Here is a 24,781-nt window from a genome sequence, read left to right as displayed (position 1 = left end):
TCAATTATCTTGTTAATTTTCCACTTATGTAATTTAATCTGAGATGCCCTGGGCATCAAGCTCTGGAGCTTTGTATGAGGTTTCTCTGATCTTTCAGGGCAGTATGGGAGAATATGGACTCGGGCATCCCAGCCTTGTCACTGAACAGCTCATCTGACACTGGACAAATTACTTAACCAAGCAACCTCAGTTAATTTTGATTTTAGGGTTAGGGTTAGGGTCAGGGTTAGGGTTAGGGTTAGGGGACACAAGAGAAAGTATGGAAGGTATTTGAGAATTTATGAAAAAGTAAGAATTGTATATTAGGCAATTTTTATTCATCTTCAACCCCCAAAACTATATATCCAGAGAAGAATATGTCTCACAGTTGTGACTATGACTTGCTCATATTTCTTTTCAAAGGTGTTTGTAGAAGGGCCAGAAGGGTCTCTGGTTGGCTCTAAGGATGTGAGTTTCAGATGATCCCAAAAGGCTTTCAAGGATTGAAAGAGTAGTTTATGGACTTTGACATTTATTTTTATTTTTAAATATATTTTTATTGATTTCAGAGAGGAAGGGAGAGGGAGGGAGAGAGATAGAAACATCATTAATGAGAGAGAACCATGGATCAGCCGCCTCCTGCACGCCCCCTAATGGGGATCAAGCCCTCGACCTGGGCATGTGCCCTTGACTGGAGTCGAACCCCGGACCCTTCGGTTCCCAGGCCGATGCTCTATCCACTGAGCCAAACCGGCTAGGGCGGACTTTGACATTTTAAACGCTTCATAACGCACAGCTAAGAACAGTAGAATATTAAGCAAACAGGCAGTAAGTGTTGCCAGCCCTGTGTGATTATTTTACTTTCCTTTTTATAAGTGCTGCAAACTCCAGCCACTGGGTTATGTAAAAAGGGCCACTGACCTAGATATGCACACTGAGAAATTATTTCCTAGGTCCTGGCCCCTGTTTTTAACTAGCTGTTTGACCTCGGGCAGTCACTTAAACCTCTCTGGGTCTTAGTTCCCTCTGTAAAATGAGGAATTTTGGCAAGGTGATCTCAAAAGCATTATTTTGCTTTAACTCTGGAGCATGCAATGGAAGGAGCAAAAATTTTAGAGACAGACAGACTTGGGTTTCATCTACCTGCTGTGTGACCATGAGCAATTACCTTCTCCTGCATGGGCTTCAGTTTACTCATCTATAAAGTGGAGACAATATCAACTTCATGAGATTGTTACAAGGCCATGCAGGTATAGCTCACAGCCCAGCCATTGTTAATTGTACTGCCATCTCCATCCCTCCCCTCTCCCTATGGTGTATTGGTGCCATGACTTTCCTATTTATATTGCACCGTGACTAGTAGAATTAATGGAACTGTGGACTCGGGGCAATGACTTTCTCTCTTTGTCAAGGTTACTATGTCCATTCTGGATGCCAGCTGCCACTGCTGCCATGACTTAGAACTCAGGCCAGTCTCCATAGGCAGTGTGTGGAGGTGATTTTTGTGCTCAAAAATTCTGATCAACTGAGTAAATTGGGTACTGAGTACTTATACACTCTCCCCACTTGTCTGCTTGTCTCATGTAGCACATTAGCTCTCCTTTCTAGAGAGTATGTTCTGGGTGTGCCCATAAGTGTTGAGCTAGACTAAGGCTAATGTAGCATATCAACTGTGGGCGAGGGACAAGGGCCCCCTGGAGCCAGACCAGTTGGCTTCACATCTTCTCAGGTTCCAAGTGAATACTAGGGTATGATTTGAAGCAAATTACATATGCAATCTCTCTGAATTTCAGTTTCGGCATTTGTAAAATGGGGGGATGGTAATAGTACCTTCAGTTGTAACCCAATTATGTGTATTAATATATATCAAGTGCCTAGATTGGTGCATGGTGCTTAGTAAATACCAATAACTGTTAGTTGTTTTTATTCCTCCAGTTGCCTTCAACAGGGGCTGGAAAAATACAAACTCCCAAGATGCAGAGGCTTCTGAGATTACTACAAAGGTTCTGGAAGATTTTCTAAAACTCAGACGGAGTCAGCTTGAGTTCCTCCCTACTCCCAATTTACTACTAGGGCTTATCTTGCTGGGGGAGATGAGAGGAGCAGAGCCCTAAGCATGTCACATTGGTTAGTGAGGTGGATTGTCCCATGTGCACGAACCCATGTTCTAGTACTTAAGTAGTAGGAAACACAGATGGCCAACAACAATCTTTTTTTTTTTTTTATTGCTAAAAGTATTACAAAGGGTATTACATATGTGTCCTCCCCGCCCCCCCGCCCTTGACAATCCCCTGCCCTCCCTTACCCCCCAGTGTCTTATGTCCATTAGTTATACTTATATGGATGCATACAAGTTCTTCGGTTGATCTCTTACCCCCCTCCCTCCTGCCCCCCAACCCTCCCTGGCCTCCCCACTGCAGTTTGACAATCAGTTTGAGGCAGCTCTGCCTCTGTATCTATTATTGTTCAAAAGTTTGTAATGGTCTTTATTATCCATGAATGAGTGAGATCATGTGGTATTTTTCCTTCATTGACTGGCTTATTTCACTTAGCATAATGCTCTCCAGTTCCATCCATGCTGGCCAACAACAATCTTATGTCAGTATTGATATCTTGACTCTTGAGAATACCTACAATTTCCAAATAACCTAAATCTCCTTTCTGTCCCAGGTAAAAAGAAAAATTTTTAAAAAGCAGCGATGTTTCTACTAGAATTAGGAGGTACCTGAACCAGGTTGGAACAGAGGGTCTCAGCAAGGGGTGTCTTGCCCGTCTCCCAATCGGCACCCATCCATTGTGTCCCGACAGGGACATACGTAGTAGGGGGTGTGCCAGATGAAAGAGACATGGCCTCAGTTACCTTCAGAGTCCCCCAGTGGTCCCCATGGAATGGAGAACTATTGTAAAATGAAGAGTGTGGGTCCCCCTCCCCCTGCTCAAATCATGGCATCTTCTAGCTCAGTGATGGCGAACCTATGACACGCGTGTCAGAGGTGACACGCTAACTCATTTTTTTGGTTGATTTTTCTTTGTTAAATGGCATTTAAATATATAAAATAAATATCAAAAATATAAATCTTTGTTTTACTATGGTCGCAAATATCAAAAAATTTCTATATGTGACATGGCACCAGAGTTAAGTTAGGGTTTTTCAAAATGCTGACACGCCGAGCTCAAAAGGTTCATCATCACTGAGCTAGAATCTAGCTTATGATCTTGGGCAGTCCCTTCAACTCTTCAAACAATTTCATCAGCCAAGGATTGATAGTCCCTTGGGGGGTAGCGGGGGAGGTAAGGAGACATGTGTTGTGAGAAATGAATGAACTAATCTATAATAATAAAAGTGTAATATGCTAATTAGACTGGATGTCCTTCCGGACGACCTTCCGGGACGCCCTTCCGGATGAAGCCGGGGCTGCAAGAGAAGCATGGGTCCTGGGTGCCAGAGGGAAGCCAGTGCCGGCAGCTGGGGGAAGGAAGGCCTACTCTTGTAGGAATTTTGTGCATTGGGCCTCTAGTAACTCTATAACTAGTAACTTGGAACTCTGGAACCATAACTTTGAAGCCTGTGGCACCACTTCAAACACACAGAAGGTGCCCACTGAATGTGGAATGATTTTTGGTGTGTGTGTGTGTGTGTTTTTTAAGTGGAAGATACTGGAAGGATTAGAAACTTGAAATGGCTACTTCAAGAATAACAAAATGATTTTGTGATGTGAAATGGGCAATTACATACTGGACTTGGAAGGGATATTGTCATCATTTAAGATTAGATGAACCAAGCCTTTGTAGGTGAAGAGATTTGTTCGGGTTGATGATTTAGCAGCTGAACTGGGTCACAAGATGGGGCTTCTAAGTCATAACACAACAGTCTTATTTTAGTGCTTCTCACAATTTCTCTCTAAAATAACCTAGATATTGGAACCAAAGGGCGGTAACAGCATTTTGGTCTATACATTGCCTAATACTGAAAAACGTTTTTAATAACAGGATTCCATAAAGAGTGTTCAGGATTCATTTTTAAAAGATAGTGAATTTTTTAGTATTTCTCAAATGAAAAATTTTATGTATAGGTCGAAGATAAAATATTATTAAAATTTATGCATTTATTATGAAAGTGATCCATTCTGTTACATACTGTTCTTAAACATGAAGCAGTGTCCCATTTTATTTTTAAATTTATTTGGAGTAAAATTTATTCTGTTTGGTGTTTTGACAATTGCAGAGTCATGCATGTACCACCACAACCAAGGACAACTCCCATCTCCTCCAAAAATTCTCTCGCGCTGCCCCAGACCAAACCCTTGGCACATCATGACCTGTTCTCCATTTCTATGGTTTTGCATTTTCTAGAATGTCACAACATGGGTTCATAGAATATACAGCCTTTGGGGCTGGAAAAGCAGTTTTCTATTCTGCCTTTTTAAAAATGAATTCATGCCCTAACCGGTTTGGCTCAGTGGATAGAGCGTCAGCCTGCGGACTCAAGGGTCCCAGGTTCGATTCCGGCCAAGGGCATGTACCTTGGTTGCGGACACATCCCCAGGAGGCAGCTGATCGATGTTTCTCTCTCATCGATGTTTCTAACTCTCTATCCTTCTCCCTCCTCTCTGTAAAAAATCAATAAAATATATTTTAAAAATGAATTCATTTGTGTTTTCCAAGGTTATGTAATGGTTTCATACAGATGCTCTGGCAGCTTTCATATCTGTTGAGTATTGGTTCAATTTCACTCACTTTTCTTTTCACATGTTATTTATTTGTTATTCTCCATAATTAATAAGTCAGTTGGACCAATTATTATTTAAAAAAAAAGGTAGGGTTGGCCTGGCCAGTTGCTCAGTGGTTAGAACATTGGCCCACATACCTAAGGGTCTCGGTCTCAGGTTGGATCGAGGTCAAGGGTACATTCCTGCATTGCAGGTTCGATCCCCTGTCAGGGCTTGTGTGGGAGGCAACCAATCAATGTGTTTCTCTCACATTGATGTTTCTTTCTTTCTCTCCCTGTCTTCCTCCTTTTCTCCCTCCCCCCCACCCTTCCACTCTCTAAAAAATCAATGGAAAAAATATCCTCAGGTGAGGACTAACATAAATAAATAAATAAGTAAACAAGCAAATAAATAAATAAATAAATATTTTTTAAAAGTGGGGTTATTTTTTAGTAATACTCATCTGGGGTAATAAACTAAAAGTCAATATAGCATATAATTATATCATAATTAAGCTTAAATCTGGTATGCTTTTGTTACCTTGGATGTGACAGTATCCATGATTCAGAATAAATAGTTGGAACATCATGAACTTAATTGGAAGAATAAGAATAATCAAAACTGTGTTCCGCTTTTATTCCAGAAACCCATGTGACCGATACAAAACTTCCCATAGTGAGCCCTTCCAGTCAGATCATATGACAGTATCAAAATGAGCACACCACAACTCCCCAGTGTGACTTCTTACCAGAAGCTCTTACCAGAGGCTCTGTCTGGATTTGTAGATGGCTCAAAGTTTTACTTTTTTCTGTAAATTGAACATATTAGTCATTGTTCTGGATTGAAAGATGACCATAATTCAGAATTGCTGAAACATTGAAATAACTATTGCATAAATGAAAACACCAGCATTCAAGTGCTTAAAAGTCAAGCCTTCAAAGCCAGAAAGCTGGATACTCAAAAGCGACACTGCAATCCCTAACGTGACCCTGAGCAAAGGAATGGGGGCAAGGGCAAGGTACTGAAGAGGCCAACATTTTTTCAAGTCTCATGTTTTATTTTATAAATTTATGTAAATATCACTGTCCTGTGAACTCTATAAACTTAAACTTTTTTTGAAATACTAGAGGCCCAGTGCACAAAATTCATGCAGGGGGGGGGGGGGCAGTGTCCCTCAGCCCAGCCTGCACCCTCTCCAATCTGGGAACCCTCAGGGGATGCCGACTGCCGGTTTAGACCCAATCCAGTATCGGGCCTAAATCGGCAGTTAGACATCCCTCTCACAATCCGGGACTGCTGGCTCCTAACCACTCACCTGCCTGCCTGATTGTCCCTAATCGCTTCTGCCTGCCAGCCTGATCACCCCCTAACCGCTCCCCTGCCAGCCTGATTGATGCCTAACTGCTCCCTTGCCGGCCCAATTGCCCCCAACTGCCCTCCCCTGCCGGCCCGATCGCCCCCAACTACCCTCCCCTGCTGGCCTGTTTGCTCCCAACTGCCCTCCCCTGCTGGCCTGATTGCCCACAACTGCCCTCCCCTGCCAGCCATCTTGTGGTGGTCATCTTGTGATGATGTGGGGGTGGCCATCTTGTGATGACATGGGGGTGGCCATCTTGTGATGACACGAGGGCGAGACACCACTTAGGCTTTTATTAGTATAGATAATGTATCCAGAAAACTGCACATATCAGAATTGAGATCACTGAATTTTCAACTGATCCTTACATGAGTAACCAGCACAAGAAGCCATGTTACCACTAGTACTCCAGGAGCCCGTGCTCCCTCCCAGTTACTTCTAAAATGACAACCATCCTACCCCATAAACTAGTGTTGCCTCTTTTTGTGTTGTTATGTAACTTAAAATTTTTATTTTTTAGTTATAGTTGACATAACTTATGAAGTGATTACCCCAATAAGTCTTGCACCCAACTGATGCCACATATATTTATTAAAATATTAAAGGCCCAGTGCACAAATTTGTGCACATTGAAAGGAAATTAATTGAAAGAAATATTTTGATATCGCTATTTGCCCTTTTTCTAAAATAGAATTCACAATTGACAATGACAGATCGAAACACACACATGGGATTGGTGCCAGCGAAAGCTTTATATATATAGACTAGAGGCCCGGTGCACAAAAATTTGTGCACTGGGGGGTGGGGGGGGCGGTTCCCTCAGCCCGGCCTGTGCCCTCTCGCAGTCTGGGACCCCTTGGGGGATGTCCACCTGCTGGCTTAGGCCCGCTCCCTGGGGGATCGGGCCTAATCTGGCAGTCAGACATCCCTCTGGCAGCCCAGGAGCCCTCGGGGGATGTCCACTTGCCAGCGGGGAGCAGGCCTAAGCTGCAGTCGGACATCCTTAGCGCTGCTGAGGAGGCAGAAGAGGCTCCTGCCATCAGCCTGGCTTGTGGCTGAGCAGAGCTCCCCCTGTGGGAGCGCACTGACCACCAGGGGGCAGCTCCTGCATTGAGCGTCTGCCCCCTGGTGGTCAGTGTGTGTCATAGTGACCAGTCCTTCCCAGTCTTTCTGCTGTTAGGGTCAATTTGCATATTACCCTTTTATTATATAGGAGTGCCTGGCCAGCCTGGGTGAGGGGTTGATGGCTGTTTGCAGGCTGGCCACAGCCCCTTCAGGGTGGGGGTCCCCCCTGGGGTGCCTGGCCAGCCTGGGTGAGGGGCTGATGGCTGTTTGCAGGCTGGCCACAGCACCTTCAGTGTGGGGGGTCCTGCTGGGGTGCCTGGCCAGTCTGGGTGAGGGGCTGAGGGCCATTTTCAGGCTGGCTAAGCCCCCCAAGGAGGGCCCTCACCCCATGAGGGTGTGGCCATCCTGGGTGAGGGGCTGATGGCTGTTTGCAGGCTGGCCACGGCCCCCAACCACCCAAGCTCCTAGTGGAGGCTGGCTGGAAGCAGGTATCTGGCATTTATTTGTCTTCTATAATTGAAACTTTGTTGCCATGAGCAGAGGCCACAGCCAGCTCAGGGCAGGCAGGAAGCTTGGCTTCCTCCATCGCCCAGGCAACCAAGCCTCCTGCTTGCTCCAGCTCCGTGGCTGCCGGCCACCATCTTGGTTGGGTTAATTTGCATATAGTCGCTCTGATTGGCTGGTGGTGTGGCTTGGGGCGTAGCAAAGGTACGGTCAATTAGCATCTTTGTCTTTTATTAATGTAGATAAACTTGCTTAATTAGACCTGCTTTCTGATGTAGCTAAACTTTTTCCAGCCCAGTGAAGCACCCCAACTTCTCTTTCAGGTAATTGTCAGCAACACAGCAGTAAATACCAACATGAAGCAGATTATTATTGTAGATCACGCAGGGAGAACAAAGGGTAAAATATTTAACTGCAGCAGTGTTTGACTATATTCTGAGCAGTGAGAAAACCTGAAGTCATTTTTAAGTTCCATCATTTCTTACTTCTTTTCAGTTGGGTCAAGTTTCTTAACTTTCTAAATCTCCGTTTTCCAGCTAATGAAATAGGATTCTACCGAGTCTCCTATCTACCTACTCCAGGACTTCTGTGAGGATAAAATGAGATGAGGCATGTGAAAAATGCTTCACAGACATTTGGTTAAAGTGTAAAATGTTTGCACCTGGCTATAAAGCAAGTCATGTTCCTGGGCTGAAGAATCTCCAAGGAGGCTAGTCGCTAGGGAGAGAAAGCTGGGCATTGCTATGTGATGTCATTACCCGGTGCCCACAGCCACCGTTTCCGGCTGGGCTGGGCTGGGCTGTGGGCCGCATTTTGTGCCATGGGGTCTCGGCAGCATTGGCTGCAATTTGGTGGGGTGTCGCTCCAGGGTGGTGGTGGGGCCTGTGTCCTACTTGGGGGAAGCCTAGTGTTGCTTTGTCGGCACCAGGTCCACGGTGCTGTTTCTCTATAAATGGCCAGTGTGTGTCACGGCACCTGCATTGAGCATCTCCTCCCTGGTGGTCAGTGCACATCATAGCGACCAGTCAGATGGTTGGACACTTAGCATATTAGCCTTTTATATGTATAGATCATTAATTATATTCCCTATTGATTACATTCTCATGACTGTTCTGTAACTGCCAGTTTATACTTGTTAATCCCTTCATCTTTTTCACTCAGTTGCCCAACTCCCTTTCCCATGGGCAACCATCAGTTTGTTCTCTACCTGTGAGGTTGTCTATTTTGTTTTTTAGATTCCACATATAAATGAAATCATACGGCATTAAACTTTCTCTTAAGTTAAGTTACTTATTTCACTTAACATAATACACTCTAGGTCCATCCATGTTGTCATGAATGGCAAGATTTCATTTTTTTTTAATGGATGAGTAATATTCCATTTCATATGTACCACTTCTTCATCCAGTTGTCTATCAATTGCAAATAATGCTGCAATGAAAATAAGGGTGCATATATCTTTTCAAACTGGTGCTTTCGGTTTTTTTCAAAAAATACCCAGAGTAGAATTGCTGAGTCCTATGATAGTTTTATTTTTAAATTTTTGTAGGGACCTCTGTACTGTCTTCCATAGTGGCTGCACCAATTTGCAATCCCACCAACGGTACATAAAGGTTCCCTTTCTCCACATCCTTGCCAACACTTGTTTATTGATTTATCTATGATAGCCAATCTGACAGGTATGTGGTTTTAATTTGCATTTCCCTGATGATTAAGAATATTGAGCATCTTTTCATATGTCTATTGGCCATTTGTATGGCCTCTTTGAAGAAGTATTTATACAGGTCCTCTACCCATTTTTTAAATTGGATTGTTTGTGTGTGTGTGTTAAGTTGTATGAATTCCTTATATATTTTGGGTGTCAACCCTTATCAGATGCATAATTGGTGAATATATTCTTTCATTCAGTAGGTTGTCTTTTCAGTTTGTTGATGGTTTTCATTAGGTAACTTCTAATTGTAGCCCAGTGCTTTTCATCCAAATGTTCAGGTTAAATAGATGTTTCAGGAAGAAATGCTAGGTCTACCCTATGACTTCCTATATTTCTAAAAAAAAACCCTGTAAATTCCATGGGGTCAGGGATGGCAGGGCTGGGAGGGGAAGGGATAGGCACATGTTGTAGGTACCTCACAAGGCTCTTTCTCCCACAAGGTGTCTTCTCTTTTTAAAGTTTATTTAGACGTTTCTCATATTTGCAGAAGAAGAGTGTAAACAGAACCATGTCTGCCGTCCTGTATAAAAGATTGGGCTTGCTATAAATAGGCACTTAGTTCCCAGAGTCAGCAATCTATATATACCCCAGTACGTGAAGCAACAAATGGAATTTACCACTGACCTTCAGCTCCTTTGGGCCTGTCTTGGGTTGTAAATAGGAGTTAAAATTAGATGAGTCCTAAGCAAACATGATGTTTATTTGGCTGCTTTTACATAAAATTGGACAAAATGGTTTACAACTTGCAAGCAAATTCTTGATTTATATTCAACTGGGTGTAGCCTGGTGCCTAGTTTTGAAGATGAAGACGGTACTGTGTGCAGGGCAAGATGAAAATTTGTATAATGGACTCATGAAGGACCTTTCTCCAGACAACAGACAAAGCAGTACAGGGCGTGCTATGTTCTGTGGGTGCCAATAGGGAAGGACGTGGCCATGAAATCCCCTCCTGTGTAGTAAAGTGAGAAGGCAAATCAGTACTGTAAGTACTTTTATTTGAAACAGTTACATCAAATTTAGAAAATGCCACTTGAAATGTAAATACCTCCTTCAAACTGTGAAAAAACAATCTGAACAGGTAGATCACAGAGAAAACTGACTACCTGATGTTCATGTGTTGCAAATAACAGAATCTCCCGAGTTTCTGTCATCTGATAAAACTTAACTCATAGGGAAACAGTTTTTGAATCGATAAACCCATCAAGGTGGTAAACGTGTTCATAAGCACTGCCCAAACTCATTTAAGGAAACCCAACCCATCTATATCATTGGTAAAGGCTCCTTGTGAAAGATTATTTTCAATCTACATTTAATATAGGTTAGTCAACTAGTTAATAGCTATGTTGTAGTTTGAAGGTAACACAGAAGTATTTATTTGTACAAAAAGATGCTTTGTGAAATAATGTTTTCGTAATGATTGTTACTTGTAGGTATAAGATTTTGTAGTGTTTGGCCTTTTTTTAACTTTCAATTTTGTTCTTTGTACTTTTATGCATTTTTTTATTCCATTGTAATTTCCGTGTTCAGTTTTTCACAGATTATAGAATAATATTTTTAAGAGGAAAGATATAAAGATTCACAAGGTAAATGTGTTAGGATGCTTAACACTAACTAATTTGGGGGAGTTGGGAAATAAACAATTGTTTCTCCTTTGACCTTTTGTACTTTTAAAATCTCCAAAGCTTAAAAATAACATTGCTTTATTTGGTGAAAAATAAAACCTCTCCTTACTGAAGCACAGTACAGGGTGTTTTAGAAACTAAAAAGCATTACCCTTATGAAGGGATGTTCAATAAAATATTCTGCAAAGAACAGGTGTTCTCAATCCTGGGTATACATTACCATTGTGTAGGGCATTTTAAAGATATATTTTTTTTATTGCTTTCAGAGAGGAAGGGAGAGGGAGAGACAGAAATATCAATGATGAGACAAAATCATTGATTGGTTGAGCCCACAACCTGAGCATGTGCTCTGACTGGGAATTGAACCGTGACCTCCTGGTTCATAGGTTGACACTTAACCATAAAGCCACACTGGCTGGGCTGTGTAGGGCATTTTTAAAAATACCAGTGCATGGGCCTCACCGCTGACCCATTAATTCAGAAAACCAGGCAGATGAGGCACAGTCATTGGTACTTTATTTTAAAGTTCCATAGATGATTCTGCGGTGTAGCCAGAGTGGGGAACTAATGTAGATGACCGGTTGAGTGAAAGATAAAAACTGAAGAACGGAATTATCTTATTGGCCCTTATTCACTCCCTAACATTTGCATCAAAAAAAAAAAAAATCAGTGAAGGATTTGTTGGGAGGAAAAGAACTTGCAAAACTTAGTGACTTGAAGAAATTTTTTCCTGATTCTGTGAGTTCTCTGACCAGGGCCAGCTCCACTAGGGCTGGGTGGGCTGGGTGAGCTGGATGGCATCAGTTGCCAGACCCAGGCCTCTCCTCAGATGGTCCCTGGTTTCCTAGTGGGCTCACCAGGGCTGCTGCACTTGGCAGCCTGAGGGGAGGGCAGATCCTACTCAGTGAGGATCAGAACTTCTTACTGAGCTGAGACAAGAACTTCCATTTTACCACCAATTACATAAAGCTTTCCAGTTAGTACTGCCACACCGACTCTGCTCCTGAGGGTGGACACAGGGGCAACAAAATTCCACTGTCAGGCCTGAGAGTCCCATTTTTCCACTGTGTTCAAGTAGCTTCAGCCATCATGCCCTCCGACTGCATACATGGGACCTTCCAATACTGTATTGCCAAATTGTTCTGGGGTTGTAGCATTCTACGGTATTCAAAGTCTTCAGTGCCTCTCCTCCTCCAACCACATAGTTTGTCATCTAACACTGTATCACTGAACTATAGCCTCCTCCCATTCATATTCACCACAGGGCTCCACATATTTGTATGGAGGTCATACTTTTCAATGCTTGTTGCTTCTTTGTTAAATCCATTCCTCCAATGAAAAATAGTGTACCAACCTTTAACTTCCTCGGTTTTATCTGAGGACTTTGTAACATGGGTCATCTCTCTGGTAATAAATGATACTCCATTGCTTCCATAATGAGTTTCTGACATTCTATATTGATACGGGATTTTTGGACTGAAACATGCAGTGTTCCCCTGGGCAGGATGGTCCCCAGGCTCTTTCTCCGATGGAGTCGAAAAATGAATCCACGAATGGAAGATGGTGTAGCAAAGGTGGAAATTTACTGAAAAACAAGTACAGACTCCCACGTGGGGAAGGGGAAAGAATCATACAGCACAGACTCCCACGTCGGGAGGGGGAAAGAGTCCCACTGAGTTCCTTTTTCCCTGGTTTATAAAGGCTGCAGTTTTTTGTGCCTCTATGTCCCCTCTGATTGGCCACTATTCCCCTTTGATTTGGTCACTATAGCAACTTCTGAGCTCAAAGGTCAAAACCTCCCTCCTCCCTCATTGTTCTCCTATTCCCTCTGGGCTTTCTTCCTCCTTCTTTATTTTGTAAATATAGACCTCTTGCTACTTCCAGTTTCCTTATCTTATGGAAATGTAACTTCTCCCAGTCTGTAGCCCTGTGTTTTTTTCCATGGACCTCTTTAATTTTAAAAAATTTCCTAAACCTGTCTATAACCCCCTAAAATTCCTATTTCAATATCATCCCCAAAAAGTTCATTATTTTTCCATGTCTGCCAGGAACTGTGGCCCGAAAAAAGGTAGCCTAATATAAGCCAAAAGTTTACTGAGATCTTTCTGACTCTGTTGCAAATCATGAAGGCCGTAAGTTAGAAGTGCTTCCAATGTTGTCTCCTCATGTCATCACTGGCCAAGAGCTTTGCAATCTCACTAGCTGGTAATAATACAAATTCCTGGTTTCGAGTTACTCCATGAAATGTATTACAGTATAATTGTGAGCCACTTTATGCAAATCTGTACAACCTTGGGAATCAGCAAAAGAATGGATTCCAAGGCAGTTGGATGGGTGACGCTGTTTCATTAAAAACTTACAGCATGGCCCGGCTGGTGCGGCCCTGTGGTTGAACGTGAACCCAGGAGGTCACCGTTCCATTCTGGTGGGGCACATGCCAGGGCTGCCGGCTCAATCCCCAGTAGGGGGCGTGCAGGAAGCAGCCAATAATTGTCCCTCATCATTGATGTTTCTCTCTCTCTATCCCTCTCCCTTCCTCTCTGAAATCAATAAAAACATTTAAAAAGAAAACTTACAGCATGCTTCCACAATCTGTGAAACTGAAGGCAAACTATAAATAGCAGGCACTAAATATTATCCTTTTGTAATTCAAGGCGGCCTGCATATGCATACTGAATCAGGAACCATAGTGAATTCGGTTCTACAACTTCCATTTTATTTCTTCTGGTCTTGCTTCCCTGACATCATTAGAAAACATGGCAGCAAAGCAATCAGCAGAGGAGAGCACCTACCTATGAGCTGGGATTCTGCCATCACCAGCAACTAGAATTACATCACATAACTGTTTATGTCTCAAATAGATTTCCATCTTTCTAAATGTTTGCTCAGCATGATTAAGGGCTTGGAAAAATTCATCTGATGAACATGGCTGCATAGTACGGCAGGATGTTAATGCCTGGTTACTGTTGGAAGTCCACGTTGAGCTCCTGAGGCGGTGTGTGTGTGGGGGGGGGGCGGGGGGGTGGTCACGGCGGGGCGGGGCCAGGGCTCCGGGGAGAAGAAGGAGAGGGATGCTCCGCCCTTCAGGCGCCCCCAACCTCTTCCTGGAAGCCTCACCCCGCGCCCGCGGGCCTGGGAGGGCTTCTATTCCTCCGTCTGCCTCTGGCCAGGGAGTCTTCCGGCAACTCCGAGGGGGCTGGGCGTCGGGACCGGCTGGCCTGTCAGTCACAGCACCTGCTGGAGCAGCAGCCCGCCCCGCCCCTCCCTCCAGGCCCCGCCTTCCCTGCGCCAGGCCCCGCCCCCTCCTATCAGGGCCGCTTGCCCTGGGAGACTGCCACCTGCTCCGGCCAGGTGCTGGGGAAGTGAAGAGACGGAGCAGGAGGGGTGGGGCGCTGGCTGAGGTCTATTTTCTTTTTCTTAATTGAGTTACAGTTGACACATTATATTAGTTTCAGGTATGCACCATGATTGGATACTTGTATATATCGCAAAATGATCACTACAATAAGTCTAGTTAACATCTGTCACTACAGTAAGTCTAAACATCTGTCACCACTTATGGCTACAAACTTCTTTTTCTTGTGATGAGAAATTTTAAGATTTACTCTTGGCAACTTTCAAATACACAATACAGTATTAACTATAATCACCATGCTGTGAACATTACATCCCCAGGGTTTATTTTGAGCTTGTTTTCTCGTATTAGACCTTTGCATAAGCCAAAGTATGGGGAACCAGGTGAAAATGAAAGACCTATTAAGGAATTCCCAAAAGGGTGACAGGAGACTTTGGTGTGTGTGGGCAGTGATGAGAGATGAGGCCTGAAAGTGTTGCAAACTACAGGTGAACAGGGCCAGGCAGACAGTAGGAGTGAGTGAAGCATGGTGGGAACGGGGTGCAGGAGAGCCCCTGCCTGCCTATAGCCCCAGTGAATTGTTGTCTAGGGACCCGGCAATCCAGACTTTCATGAGAGGTCTGTTTTCAGTGTTCCACTCCCCTTCCTATGGTGGCCAAACCAAACACACCCATCAGATGCGGGTTATGGGCTGTTTGTAGTCTGGGGACAAGCTTGCAAAATATCCTCATGTGCATGGTCACAATTTGGGGATCTTCAGGTCGGAATGTGGTCTATAGCAGCAAACCGAGAAACCCAGCCAGGGTTATGGTTGTGGGGAGATGGCTGGGGCTTGATTAGTGACAATCTAAAACAAAAGAAAAAAATGCCAGTTTAGCTTTTTTTAAAAAAATTTTATTGATTTCAGAGAGGGAGAGGGAAAGAGGTAGAGAATCATTGATCTGCTGCCTTCTGGACACCCCCTACTGGGCACTGAGCCTGCAGGCCGGGCGTGTGCCCTGACTGGGGAATCAAACCGTGATTTCCTGGTTCATAGGTCCACATTCAACCATTGAGCCATGTCAGTTGGGGTTTTTTTTATTTTGGAAGGAGATAAACGTTAAACTGTGTCCTAAAATGAGAAGGGGGTGAGGAATCAAATTCTAGTAAGAGGTGGAATGGACATCAGCAGGAAAGGTCTAGGATGATACAAGTCCGAATGTGCTTTCATATGTTATAGGGTGAGTGGTTGCTGGGAATCTTCAAATGGCTTGAAGAAACAGACACAGGGTGGATGATTCAAAGTAATCCCATATCCCCACACAGAAGAGCAACAGGGTTAACACTGACTATAGGAAGAGCATCTGGTGTTGTTGCCAATGAAATGGGCAGCCTGGATCAGAGCCTGCTTGGCAGGCAGTTAAAGAGTCGGTGAGAGATGTAGAGCGCCTGAGCCAGGGCAGTGCCCGCAGAGGGAAGCAGCGCTGCCAGAGCCAGGGGAGGCTTGGACTGAGCTGCCAGTCAACTGGAAATCAGTTGAAGCGCAACAGAAAATTGGTCGGATGTTAACTGGACTTACATTTCACGACATATACAAATATCAAGTTATGTTCTTCACCTCAAACTAATGTTAAATGGCATTTATACCTCAATTTTTTTTAAAAAAGAAAACAAAAGGAACTCTGGGTCTAGGACTCAGTAGTTTTTATTTTAACAAGCCCTCCAGGAAGTTTTGATAAATTCTTTAGTTTGAAAACATTACTTGACATTCATTCCTTCCTTCCCTTCATTCTTTTCTTCTGTTCAGTAGTTTACAGAGTATTTGCTAGTTATTTGGCCACTTGTCTGAGGATGGCTCTGTCTATATATTAAAGACAGTGTTCTGGCATTTGCTTAGACACTATGGTATTCCTGGAACTGATTAAAGTCTGTTGTCAGAGGACTTCCCTCCTGTTCATGCCAGAAGTCAGTCTTGCCTGACAGAGCTCGGGAAAGGATACTCTGCCAGTCTCAGTGAATGAATGGTTTGCTGACCAAACAGTGGGCAGACACTAGGATGTGAGATTTTTTTCTCCCAGGTGCTCTCATTAACCTTCAAATAAAAGGTCCACTCCTCTCGGTTGAAAGGCTATTCGAACTCAGACTTTCATGAAACAACATGATCATAATGAATTTGTTCATTGTTTCATACTTTACTCACAAAACTTCACACTCTCAGAAAAACAGGATAACCTAAGGAAAGTTCCAGAGAAACTAATGGCCGTTTTTGGCTGCTTGGGATGTGTGATGCCTAAGAGAGGGCCCCTGAAACAGAACTAGTGGGAGGGAGTGTGAAAAATAATAACACAGACTAGTGCATGTAAATATAACCCAATTGCTCTTCATTTTAATATTTCTTTTCCACATTGAATTAGCACTAAAGACAAGCAAACCAGTTTAAAGAAAACTTATTTTGCTTTGACATTTTAAAAACAAATGTACAACATGTACTCACACAGGTGAGACTCTTCTAAAGAATGTACAGAGGGGCCCTAGCCTGTTTGGCTCAGTGGATGGAGCGTTGGCCTGCGGTCTGAAGGGTCCCAGGTTCGAGTCTGGTCAAGGGCACATGATCGGGTTCTGGGCGTGATCCCCAGTGGGGGGGGGGGGGCGTGCTGGAGGCAGCCAATCAATGATTCTCTCTCATCATTGATGTTTCAATCTCTCGCTCCTTTTCCCCTCCTCTCTGAAATCAATAAAAATATTTTTTTAGAAAAGAATGTACAGAGGGAAAATGCTGAAAGACGAATTATTTATCCAAGGTTATTCTCAGAGCTGGAGCTCAGAAACTTGCATTGGGCCACTGGAAACAACACTTTTTGGAAGGGAAATAGTTCTTAAAGGTGACTACTTTTATTCTTTTCATTCCTTGTTAGCACAATTTTGATGCAGCCCACTGGATGGGGTGGGTCAGATTTGGGGCTCTCCTCTCACATGCTAGAACCATTTCCGCCTCCATCCAGTCACTTCTAGTGTTGCTTCTGGGCAACACTGTCAGCTAATCACATGCTACCCGTCATTCAAGACTCACCTCACATTCTACCCGTCTACCTTTTGAGGAGGGGTTTCTAAAGCCTTGTTAAAATTAAGGGCTTGTTGAAATAAAAACTTCTAGGTCCTATGCGCAGAGTTTCTGATTCAGTCTGGAATGAGGCTCAAGAAATGGATTTCTATGTTTCACCAGTTTGGACTGAAGTTTAAAAAAGTTATTTTATAAAGCTATATAATTTTTTTGGTTTGTTTTTTAAAAAGCCAGGGAAGGCTTGAAGAACTGCCATTAGATTGGAAATCAGTTGGGGGCTCCTGTAGGCACAGAATCACAGCAGTCAGAGCTGGGAGGATTAACTAGATTTGGATCAATTGTGACGTGAAGGATTTTGAAGAATGTCATGGTTTAGTGGAGGAAGGAAGGGAAAGTTGTTGGGCGACAAGTCTGGCAGTAGTGAAACTGAAGACCTCCACTGCCTCAGAAAAATTTGCCATAATGTAAGGGGTGTTTGAGAGTTACAGTTGATAAGCAGCCAAAAAAGAAACATAGGCAGAGGGCCAAGGGACAAGGTCAGGGTTGTAATGAAACCTGAACTGCTCTGGAACAGCACTGCCCACTTTTCCAAATGCTCCACTAACCTTTCCTGTTCACACCAGCACTGTCCAGGAAAGACTCTTTTTTAAAAAGTTATCTTTATTGTTGAAAGTATTACAGATGCCCCCTTTGCAGGAAAGACCCTTGAGTAGAGGTGCCTGGGCTGCTAGTGAGGATATCGGTACATATAAACCCTCTGGATACACTAAGCTGAAAGCTCCAAGAACATCTCATTCAGGCTTTCCCCCCAGCATCTACTCTGGAACATGGGAGGCACGTAAGAAACCACTGAGGGAGGGGAGGGGGGAGCGGGGAGAAAAGGGTAGAGGGAGGATAAATGGTGATGGAAGGAGACTTGACTTGGGATGTTGAACACACAGTACAATATAAAGGTGATGCATTATAGAATTGTACACCGAAACATAATTTTATTAACCAATGTCACCCCAATAAATTCAATAAAAATAAAATATGTAGGGTAAAAAAACCATAGAATAAGTGAGCAAATTATCTTGAAACAAAACTAAGAAGTTATTTAGCAGGTCCACACTCCTGAGCAATTCATTTATATTTCCTAAGCTCTAGTTCACACAGCTTAGCATTAAGGGGAAAAGATTAAAATATTAAAACATATTAAAATTTCTAAAATCCCTTTGAGTTGAAAACTCTGGATTTTCCTTCCTTCCCCTGTTCCTTCTTTTCCTTTTACAACATTTGTGGGCAGTTATCACGGTGAATGAAGAGCTGTTATTTTAAGGATGTTATGCCATTTATTATCTCAGGGACTGCAGACCTCTAGAAAATACCCACATTAAATAAACACACCATCTCATGCTTCATGTGTTAATAACCCCATGTGATTCATGAACCATTGGTAGGTGAAAACAATACTGTATCTTTTTATTTTTAAAATTAACTTTTTTTAAAATTGATTTTAGACAGAGAAAGGGAGAGAGAGGGAAACATCATTGTGAGAGAGAAACATCTATCAGCTGCCTCCCGTATGTGCCCCAACCCAGGATCAAACCCAAAACCTGGGTATGTGCCCTGACCGGAAATCGAACCTGCAACCTTTGGCACATGGGATGACACTCCAACCAACTGAGCCACACCAGCCAGGGCTCTTCTTATGTTTAAAAATTACCCCAGTTAACAATGAGAAAAAGAGGCTATGTTACTTAACACTGCCTTTCTGTTATTAGCTAATTTTCCATTTTTTATTGTGAAAGCCAATTAACAATGAACATTGTGTTGAATTATTCTTAGAATATTTACAAGCACAGTTACTAAATCAGTGAAGCAATTAAGACTCAGATGTATATAAAAATGTTTAAAAATAAAAAAGCAATACAATAACATTGAAGAAACTTTTATAAATTTAAAATATTTTTCATTTCACATGCAAATGTTTATACATGGTTTTATTAATAATTAAGATTTCATGTTGTCAACCAGGGCTGATTTTGCCCCCACCCCCACCCCCAGGCACATCTGGCAACATCTGGAAACATTTTTGATGGTCACAACTGGGGATGAGATGGGGGAAGGGAGGGACTGATACTGGCATCTAATGGGTAAAGACCCAGGATGCTGCCACTAAACAGGGCAACCCCACAGCAAAGAAATCATCTGCAAAAAATTATCCAGCCCAGATGTCAATAATGTCGAGGTTGAGAAACCTGCTTTAGATTATAGTAAAAAAAGCTGTCTTCTATAGCAACATGTCCCCGTGATTTTAATAAAAGAATTATGTTTTCAACCATTTATTGAGTAGTCTGTATGCCAGGCTCTATGCTAAGCACAACACATACATTATCTTATTTAACACTAACAAAATCCTGTGAGGTTTTGAAGGTTAGTAGATGATGTTTCAAAGAAATTACATGACTGTTCAAGGTCACAGTAAGAGCAGATGGGGATTTAAAATGCCTACTAGTGAGTATGTGTAAATGATGTCATAATGAATATGGTCATATACAGATTTTTACACTTTAAGAATTATTTCCTAGCTTACTTTGAAACTATTGTTTTAAAGGGCCAAAGGAAATTGGCAATTATGCTGATCTTTCCTACACTATTTTCAAATTGATTTTCCAGAGTTGTACCAATTTACAGCACCACCATTAAACGTGAGAAAATCCTTTCAGTAAACTGACATCAGCATTGACTTTTGACATTTAAAAACAAAATTCTTTGTTTATTTAATAAGTTAGAAAGTATATATCTGACCTTAAATAGCTGAAATTTGTCTCCTCAAATGAGGGGCACACTGTGTGAGAACAATAAGAAGAAAGTCAAGCCAATGTAAATAAAGCTTGTATTTCAAAGAATCATCTTCATTTATTCAACAAGTGCAGTTATTTGACTAATAAAGGCTTAGTCCCAAGAAAAACATTGCTGGTTACTCTGTAAACTTTATTTCAAATTTTTTGTTTAAATAAGCCTATGAAGAGCAAATGAGAGAATTTGGTTTAATAATTTGAAATGTTTTCTCTGATAATATTGGTGTCTTCTTTTTGCCGCATCCCAGAAAGAATGAAAAATAGATCTTTCCTGTGAATTGAGGGTAGACTATTACCCATATACCCCATAACTATCCTCCTAGAAGCCTGATAGTCAATAATAATAACAGCAACAACAAAAATACAATCATCTAGTCCAGTATTTTTTAAATAGTAGTTGTATCTCATTAGTGGATCCAGCAATCACGTTAGTAGGTTTTGACTAGAGTTTTTAACATGAGAATAGACCAGAAAATAATGTAAAATTAGCAACTGCAATGCTTGTAATAAGCCTAAGAGTTATTTGTGAAACTTAGGTTTGCACTGTGTGTGTGTGTGTGTGTGTGTGTGTAAGTGATGGAGTGATGGAGTAAAATTCTCTGTGGTTTGCAGTCTAAAAGGTTGAAAAACCCTGATCTAATCTACCTACTTCATTTGAAAGGTGAGTCTGAGTGACATTAAATGATGCACAAGAGTACAGAGCAGGTTAATGACAAAGCAGTAGGAAGAAATATCACTTAATAAATAGCATTTTTCTTGAATATTCAACACGTATAAGCAGAGTTTTCAAGTTTGGCAGCAAGAAAGGAAGATTCTTGAGGTGTACCCCTAAAGACTCATGCTATATATAGGAAAGCCATGCCAAATTTAATTTTAGTTAGGAAACCTTGGTACAATTCTTGATTTAGATCATCATATAATTATTATGTGACATCAGGGCAAAAGAACAGAGCTTTTTTTGTTCTGAAAAAGCACATGTTTTTGTTAATGTTATTAAAGAGGAAATATTTTTATGTGCCTATCCAATTACACTTCTTGAAAAGTATTAGTATTAGTTGTGTCTATTTTTCTCCTTTTTAAAAAAATATTCTGCCCAGCCAGTGTGGCTCAGTGGTTGAGCGTCGACCTATGAACCAGGAGGTCATGGTTTGTGGTTCGATTCCCGGTCAGGGCACATGCCTGGGTTGCTAGCTCGGCCCCCAGTGTGGGGCTTGCAGGAGGCAGCTGATCAATTATTCCCTCTCATCATTGATGTATCTATCTCTCTCTCCCTTCCTCTCTGAAATCAATACAAATATATTTTTAAAAATTCATCGTCTTGGGTAACTTTTTCTCATTAGTATGTACTTAGTTTTCCATTTGCCACCCTAACAATTACCACAAGTTTAGCAGCTTAATGGACACAGATGTATGGTCTTACAGTTCTGCAGGTCAGAAGTCTGACATGGGTCTCACCAGGCTAAAATCAAGGCATGGTTGGGCTGTTTCTCTCAGTGGGGGCTGGGCAGCATCTGTTACCTGCCTTCCAGCTTCTAGAGACCACCTGCATCCTTCGCCCCTTCCTCCACTTCAAATGGCAAAGACTTGGCGGCGTCCTCACATCACACCAGGCCAATCAACACTCTGCCTCCCACTTTCATTGTTAAAAGACCCTTGTAATTACATGGGGCCCACCTGGATACTTCAGGATACTCTCCCTATTTCCCAGTTTAAGGTCAGCTGATTAGCAGCCTTAATTCCCATTTGCCATAAAACATAACATATTCTCAAAGTCCAGGGATTAGGATACGGACTTCCTTGAGTATATGCTTGGGGGGCATTATTCTGCCTACCACAGTATATCTTATCAATATTTAAGGTCTTGTAAGAAAGGACTATTGCAATTTGAATACAGATAACATTTGCTTAGTGCCATTACATCAAAATGGTGCTCAGGTTGAATTTCTCACTGGTGAAAATTGCTGCAGTTCTTATGAAGTGAAATATTCCTCAGCTAGTTGCATTTACATTGATTCCCATATACTCCTTTTCCAGTAATGGAAATCTTGGGGTATAACTACTCTATGTGATTAAATGGACCCTTCATCTCTGGGACCTCTCCAAAATTTATTGAGATGAAGAGGGTTATTTGAGTAGCTTGGCACAGTGTTTCTCAAACAGGGCAGTCTTGCTCCCCCAGGGATATTCGGCAATGTCTGAAGACATTCTTGATTATCACAGTTGGGGGGTATGTATTACTGGCTTCTAGTGGGTAGAGGCCAGGGGTGCTGCTGAACATCATACACTGCACAGGACGGGACCTATAGCCAAGCATTATCCAGCCCAGAGTGTCAGTCAATGATGCCAAGTTAGAGAAACCTTGGCTTAGCAAGATGACAACCTAAAACTCCCCTCTCCCCTTTTAAGGCGAATTCTTTACGTTTCAATGGTGCATTAGCTAATTTCTAACTAGAAAATAGGTCAGCAACAGCATTTGGTCAAAGAACAACTGAAAGAGATAGAGAAGATGAGTGGATCAGTGTACACCAATCTTCTAGGAAAAACTCAAAGCTCAAAACCTACTACTGGGATAGACAATTCATTATCCTCATTGGGTGATCAGGAATGATTTCTCTGTCCCCAGTTCCCAGCACATCAAATATCAAATGCTCAAGAAGTATTTTAACAAATAAAAAGCATAGTGTGTTAAAAGATTTATGAGTTAAACATGTCATGAACAAGCTGTCTTTCTCTGTATGCCTAAAATTGCAATGTCATATAAGAGCGACCCTGGAATTGCTCTCACTTAATTAGCACTAAGAACCTTGAGCAGCCTGTTTCCAGGGCTTGTACTTCTTAGAAGCCATCTGGAAAATCCTTAAAAAAAAAAAAATTAACATTAGGATTGAAACTACACTTAATTAAAGGCCATTAAGAGACCAAAAAATCCCCAACCTTTTCTTGTGGTTTTACACTACAGTATTTCTTAAACTCTATGTGTGTGACCAAACTTTTCAGGCTTGGTCACACACACTATGAAAAAAAATCAATAGATTCTTTTTACTGGTGGCAAAGCCAAGCCCATAACCACCAACTATTCACACCATAATGATGAAAAATCTGATGTGAAAGATAATATATTTAAAGAAAATGACTTGGAGGGCTAATTGAAGAAATTGACACCCTTCTCTCTTGGTTCTCATTTATGCTTTTCTTCTTTGTCAACATTGCAGGTGTCCCTGGCTCCATGCCCAATGCATCATGGACTGGTAACCTCAGAGCCGTGAAGTGGATTGACATGGAAGACAAACACGGAGGCTGCCATGGTGAGGCATGCATCTCATACTTTAAAGCCATACTGCTTGTTGGTGTTGACATGAAGGAAGTTGTAGAATACAGGGTTTTCACGGAGAGAACTGCTGGTATATTTAAACCAATCTGTGAGTGATTAAAAGATTAGCTAGAGGCTTTTAGACACAGTTCTTGAAAAATACATTTAAACATTGTCCAGGTAGGTTCAAATTATAGTGGTACTTCTTGATAGTTTCTGCTTTCTTATTATTGCTTATTCTTCTTTCTGTTACTTTGGGGAGTGCAGTGGTAAGGGTGAGTAGTGATGTCATCCAAGAGCAGGCTGGACCCCATCCCTCTCATCAGCCTCTGCTCCCTCCACAGCCAGGCTTCCGGTTGGGAGGTGTTTGCTGCAGCTCTGGCCTGGTGGCAAGTGGCATTAATGAGAAATTTCTCTTCCAATGGACAAGAACTTGAAATCCCAAGTAGTCTTGTTTCTATAGAAACTTATGAAGAAGGGTTTTTATCAGTTCTGTTTACATTTCATTCAAACTATTGCCTTCTACATAGTGGGCATGTGTGTGTGTTTGCTAGGGCTAACATAGCAAAGTCATTCTACACATAACCACAGACTGGGTGGCTTACGCAAAGGAAATTTATTTCCTCATTGTCATGGAAGCTGGAAGTCCAAGATCACAGTGTCATTGGGTTTGGTTTCTCTGGAGGGCATGCTCCTTGGCTGATAGAAGGCTGCCTTCTCCCTGTGTCCTCACATGGACTTCCCTCTGTGTGTATCTGTGTCCTAATCTCTTCTTAAAAGGACACCAGTCATATTGGATTAGAGTCTACTCCTATGACCTCATTTTAACTTAATTATCTCTTTAAATATAGTCACAGTCTCAGGTACTGGGGGTTAGGACTTCAATATGTGAATTTTGGGGGTACACAACTCAGCCCATAATAGCACACAATTAATATTTATTCAGTGAGTGATTAAGTGAATGAATGAATAACTATGGAAATTTGACCTTTTTTCCCTGTGATAATAAAGCTTTGCCTTCTCCACTCTTCTATTCAATCCATAGCCTCACTTATCAATCCATTTTCTCTACAACTAATTGTAGATTGCTGCTTTCCATACCTCTCCATCACACTCAGCCTTTTATATATATATTTCTTGATTTTTGAAAGTATTACATATGTCGCCTTTCCCCACCCCCCCATTGACCCCCTCAAGGCCACCCCTCTCACCCTCTACCCCCCCACCCCGCCCCAGACCTTCAGCTCCCTATTGTCTGTGCCATGGGTTATGCATATGAGCATACA

At 42.2% G+C, this 24,781-nt stretch overlaps 1 protein-coding gene across 8 annotated transcripts in view; it reads left to right on the top strand.

Moving 5' to 3' along the window:
- The window catches only part of LOC102426091 (N-acetyllactosaminide beta-1,6-N-acetylglucosaminyl-transferase), a 67,584-nt gene that overhangs the window by 35,543 nt on the left and 7,260 nt on the right, over window positions 1-24,781 (top strand). For 4 of the 8 annotated variants that reach the window (XR_002830299.1, XM_014459344.2, XM_006092933.3 and 1 more), the window contains exon 2: window positions 23,398-23,490. Coding sequence is in view for 5 of the 8 variants with exons in the window: in XM_014459344.2 (XP_014314830.1) it covers window positions 23,398-23,490 (93 nt within the window). In the remaining 3 variants the exon portion in view is untranslated. Of the gene's footprint in view, window positions 1-1,896; window positions 2,175-2,558; window positions 2,667-5,331; window positions 5,812-17,033; window positions 17,164-23,397; window positions 23,491-24,781 lie in introns of those variants that run through there. The other 4 variants (XR_002830297.1, XR_002830298.1, XM_014459347.2 and 1 more) reach the window with 4 other exon arrangements.

Source organism: Myotis lucifugus, unplaced genomic scaffold (assembly GCF_000147115.1).
Source record: "Myotis lucifugus unplaced genomic scaffold, Myoluc2.0 scaffold_107, whole genome shotgun sequence".
Classification (NCBI taxonomy): Eukaryota; Metazoa; Chordata; class Mammalia; order Chiroptera; family Vespertilionidae; genus Myotis; species Myotis lucifugus.
Note: the sequence above shows the minus strand (reverse complement) of the source record. Positions and strands in the feature narration are given on the sequence as shown.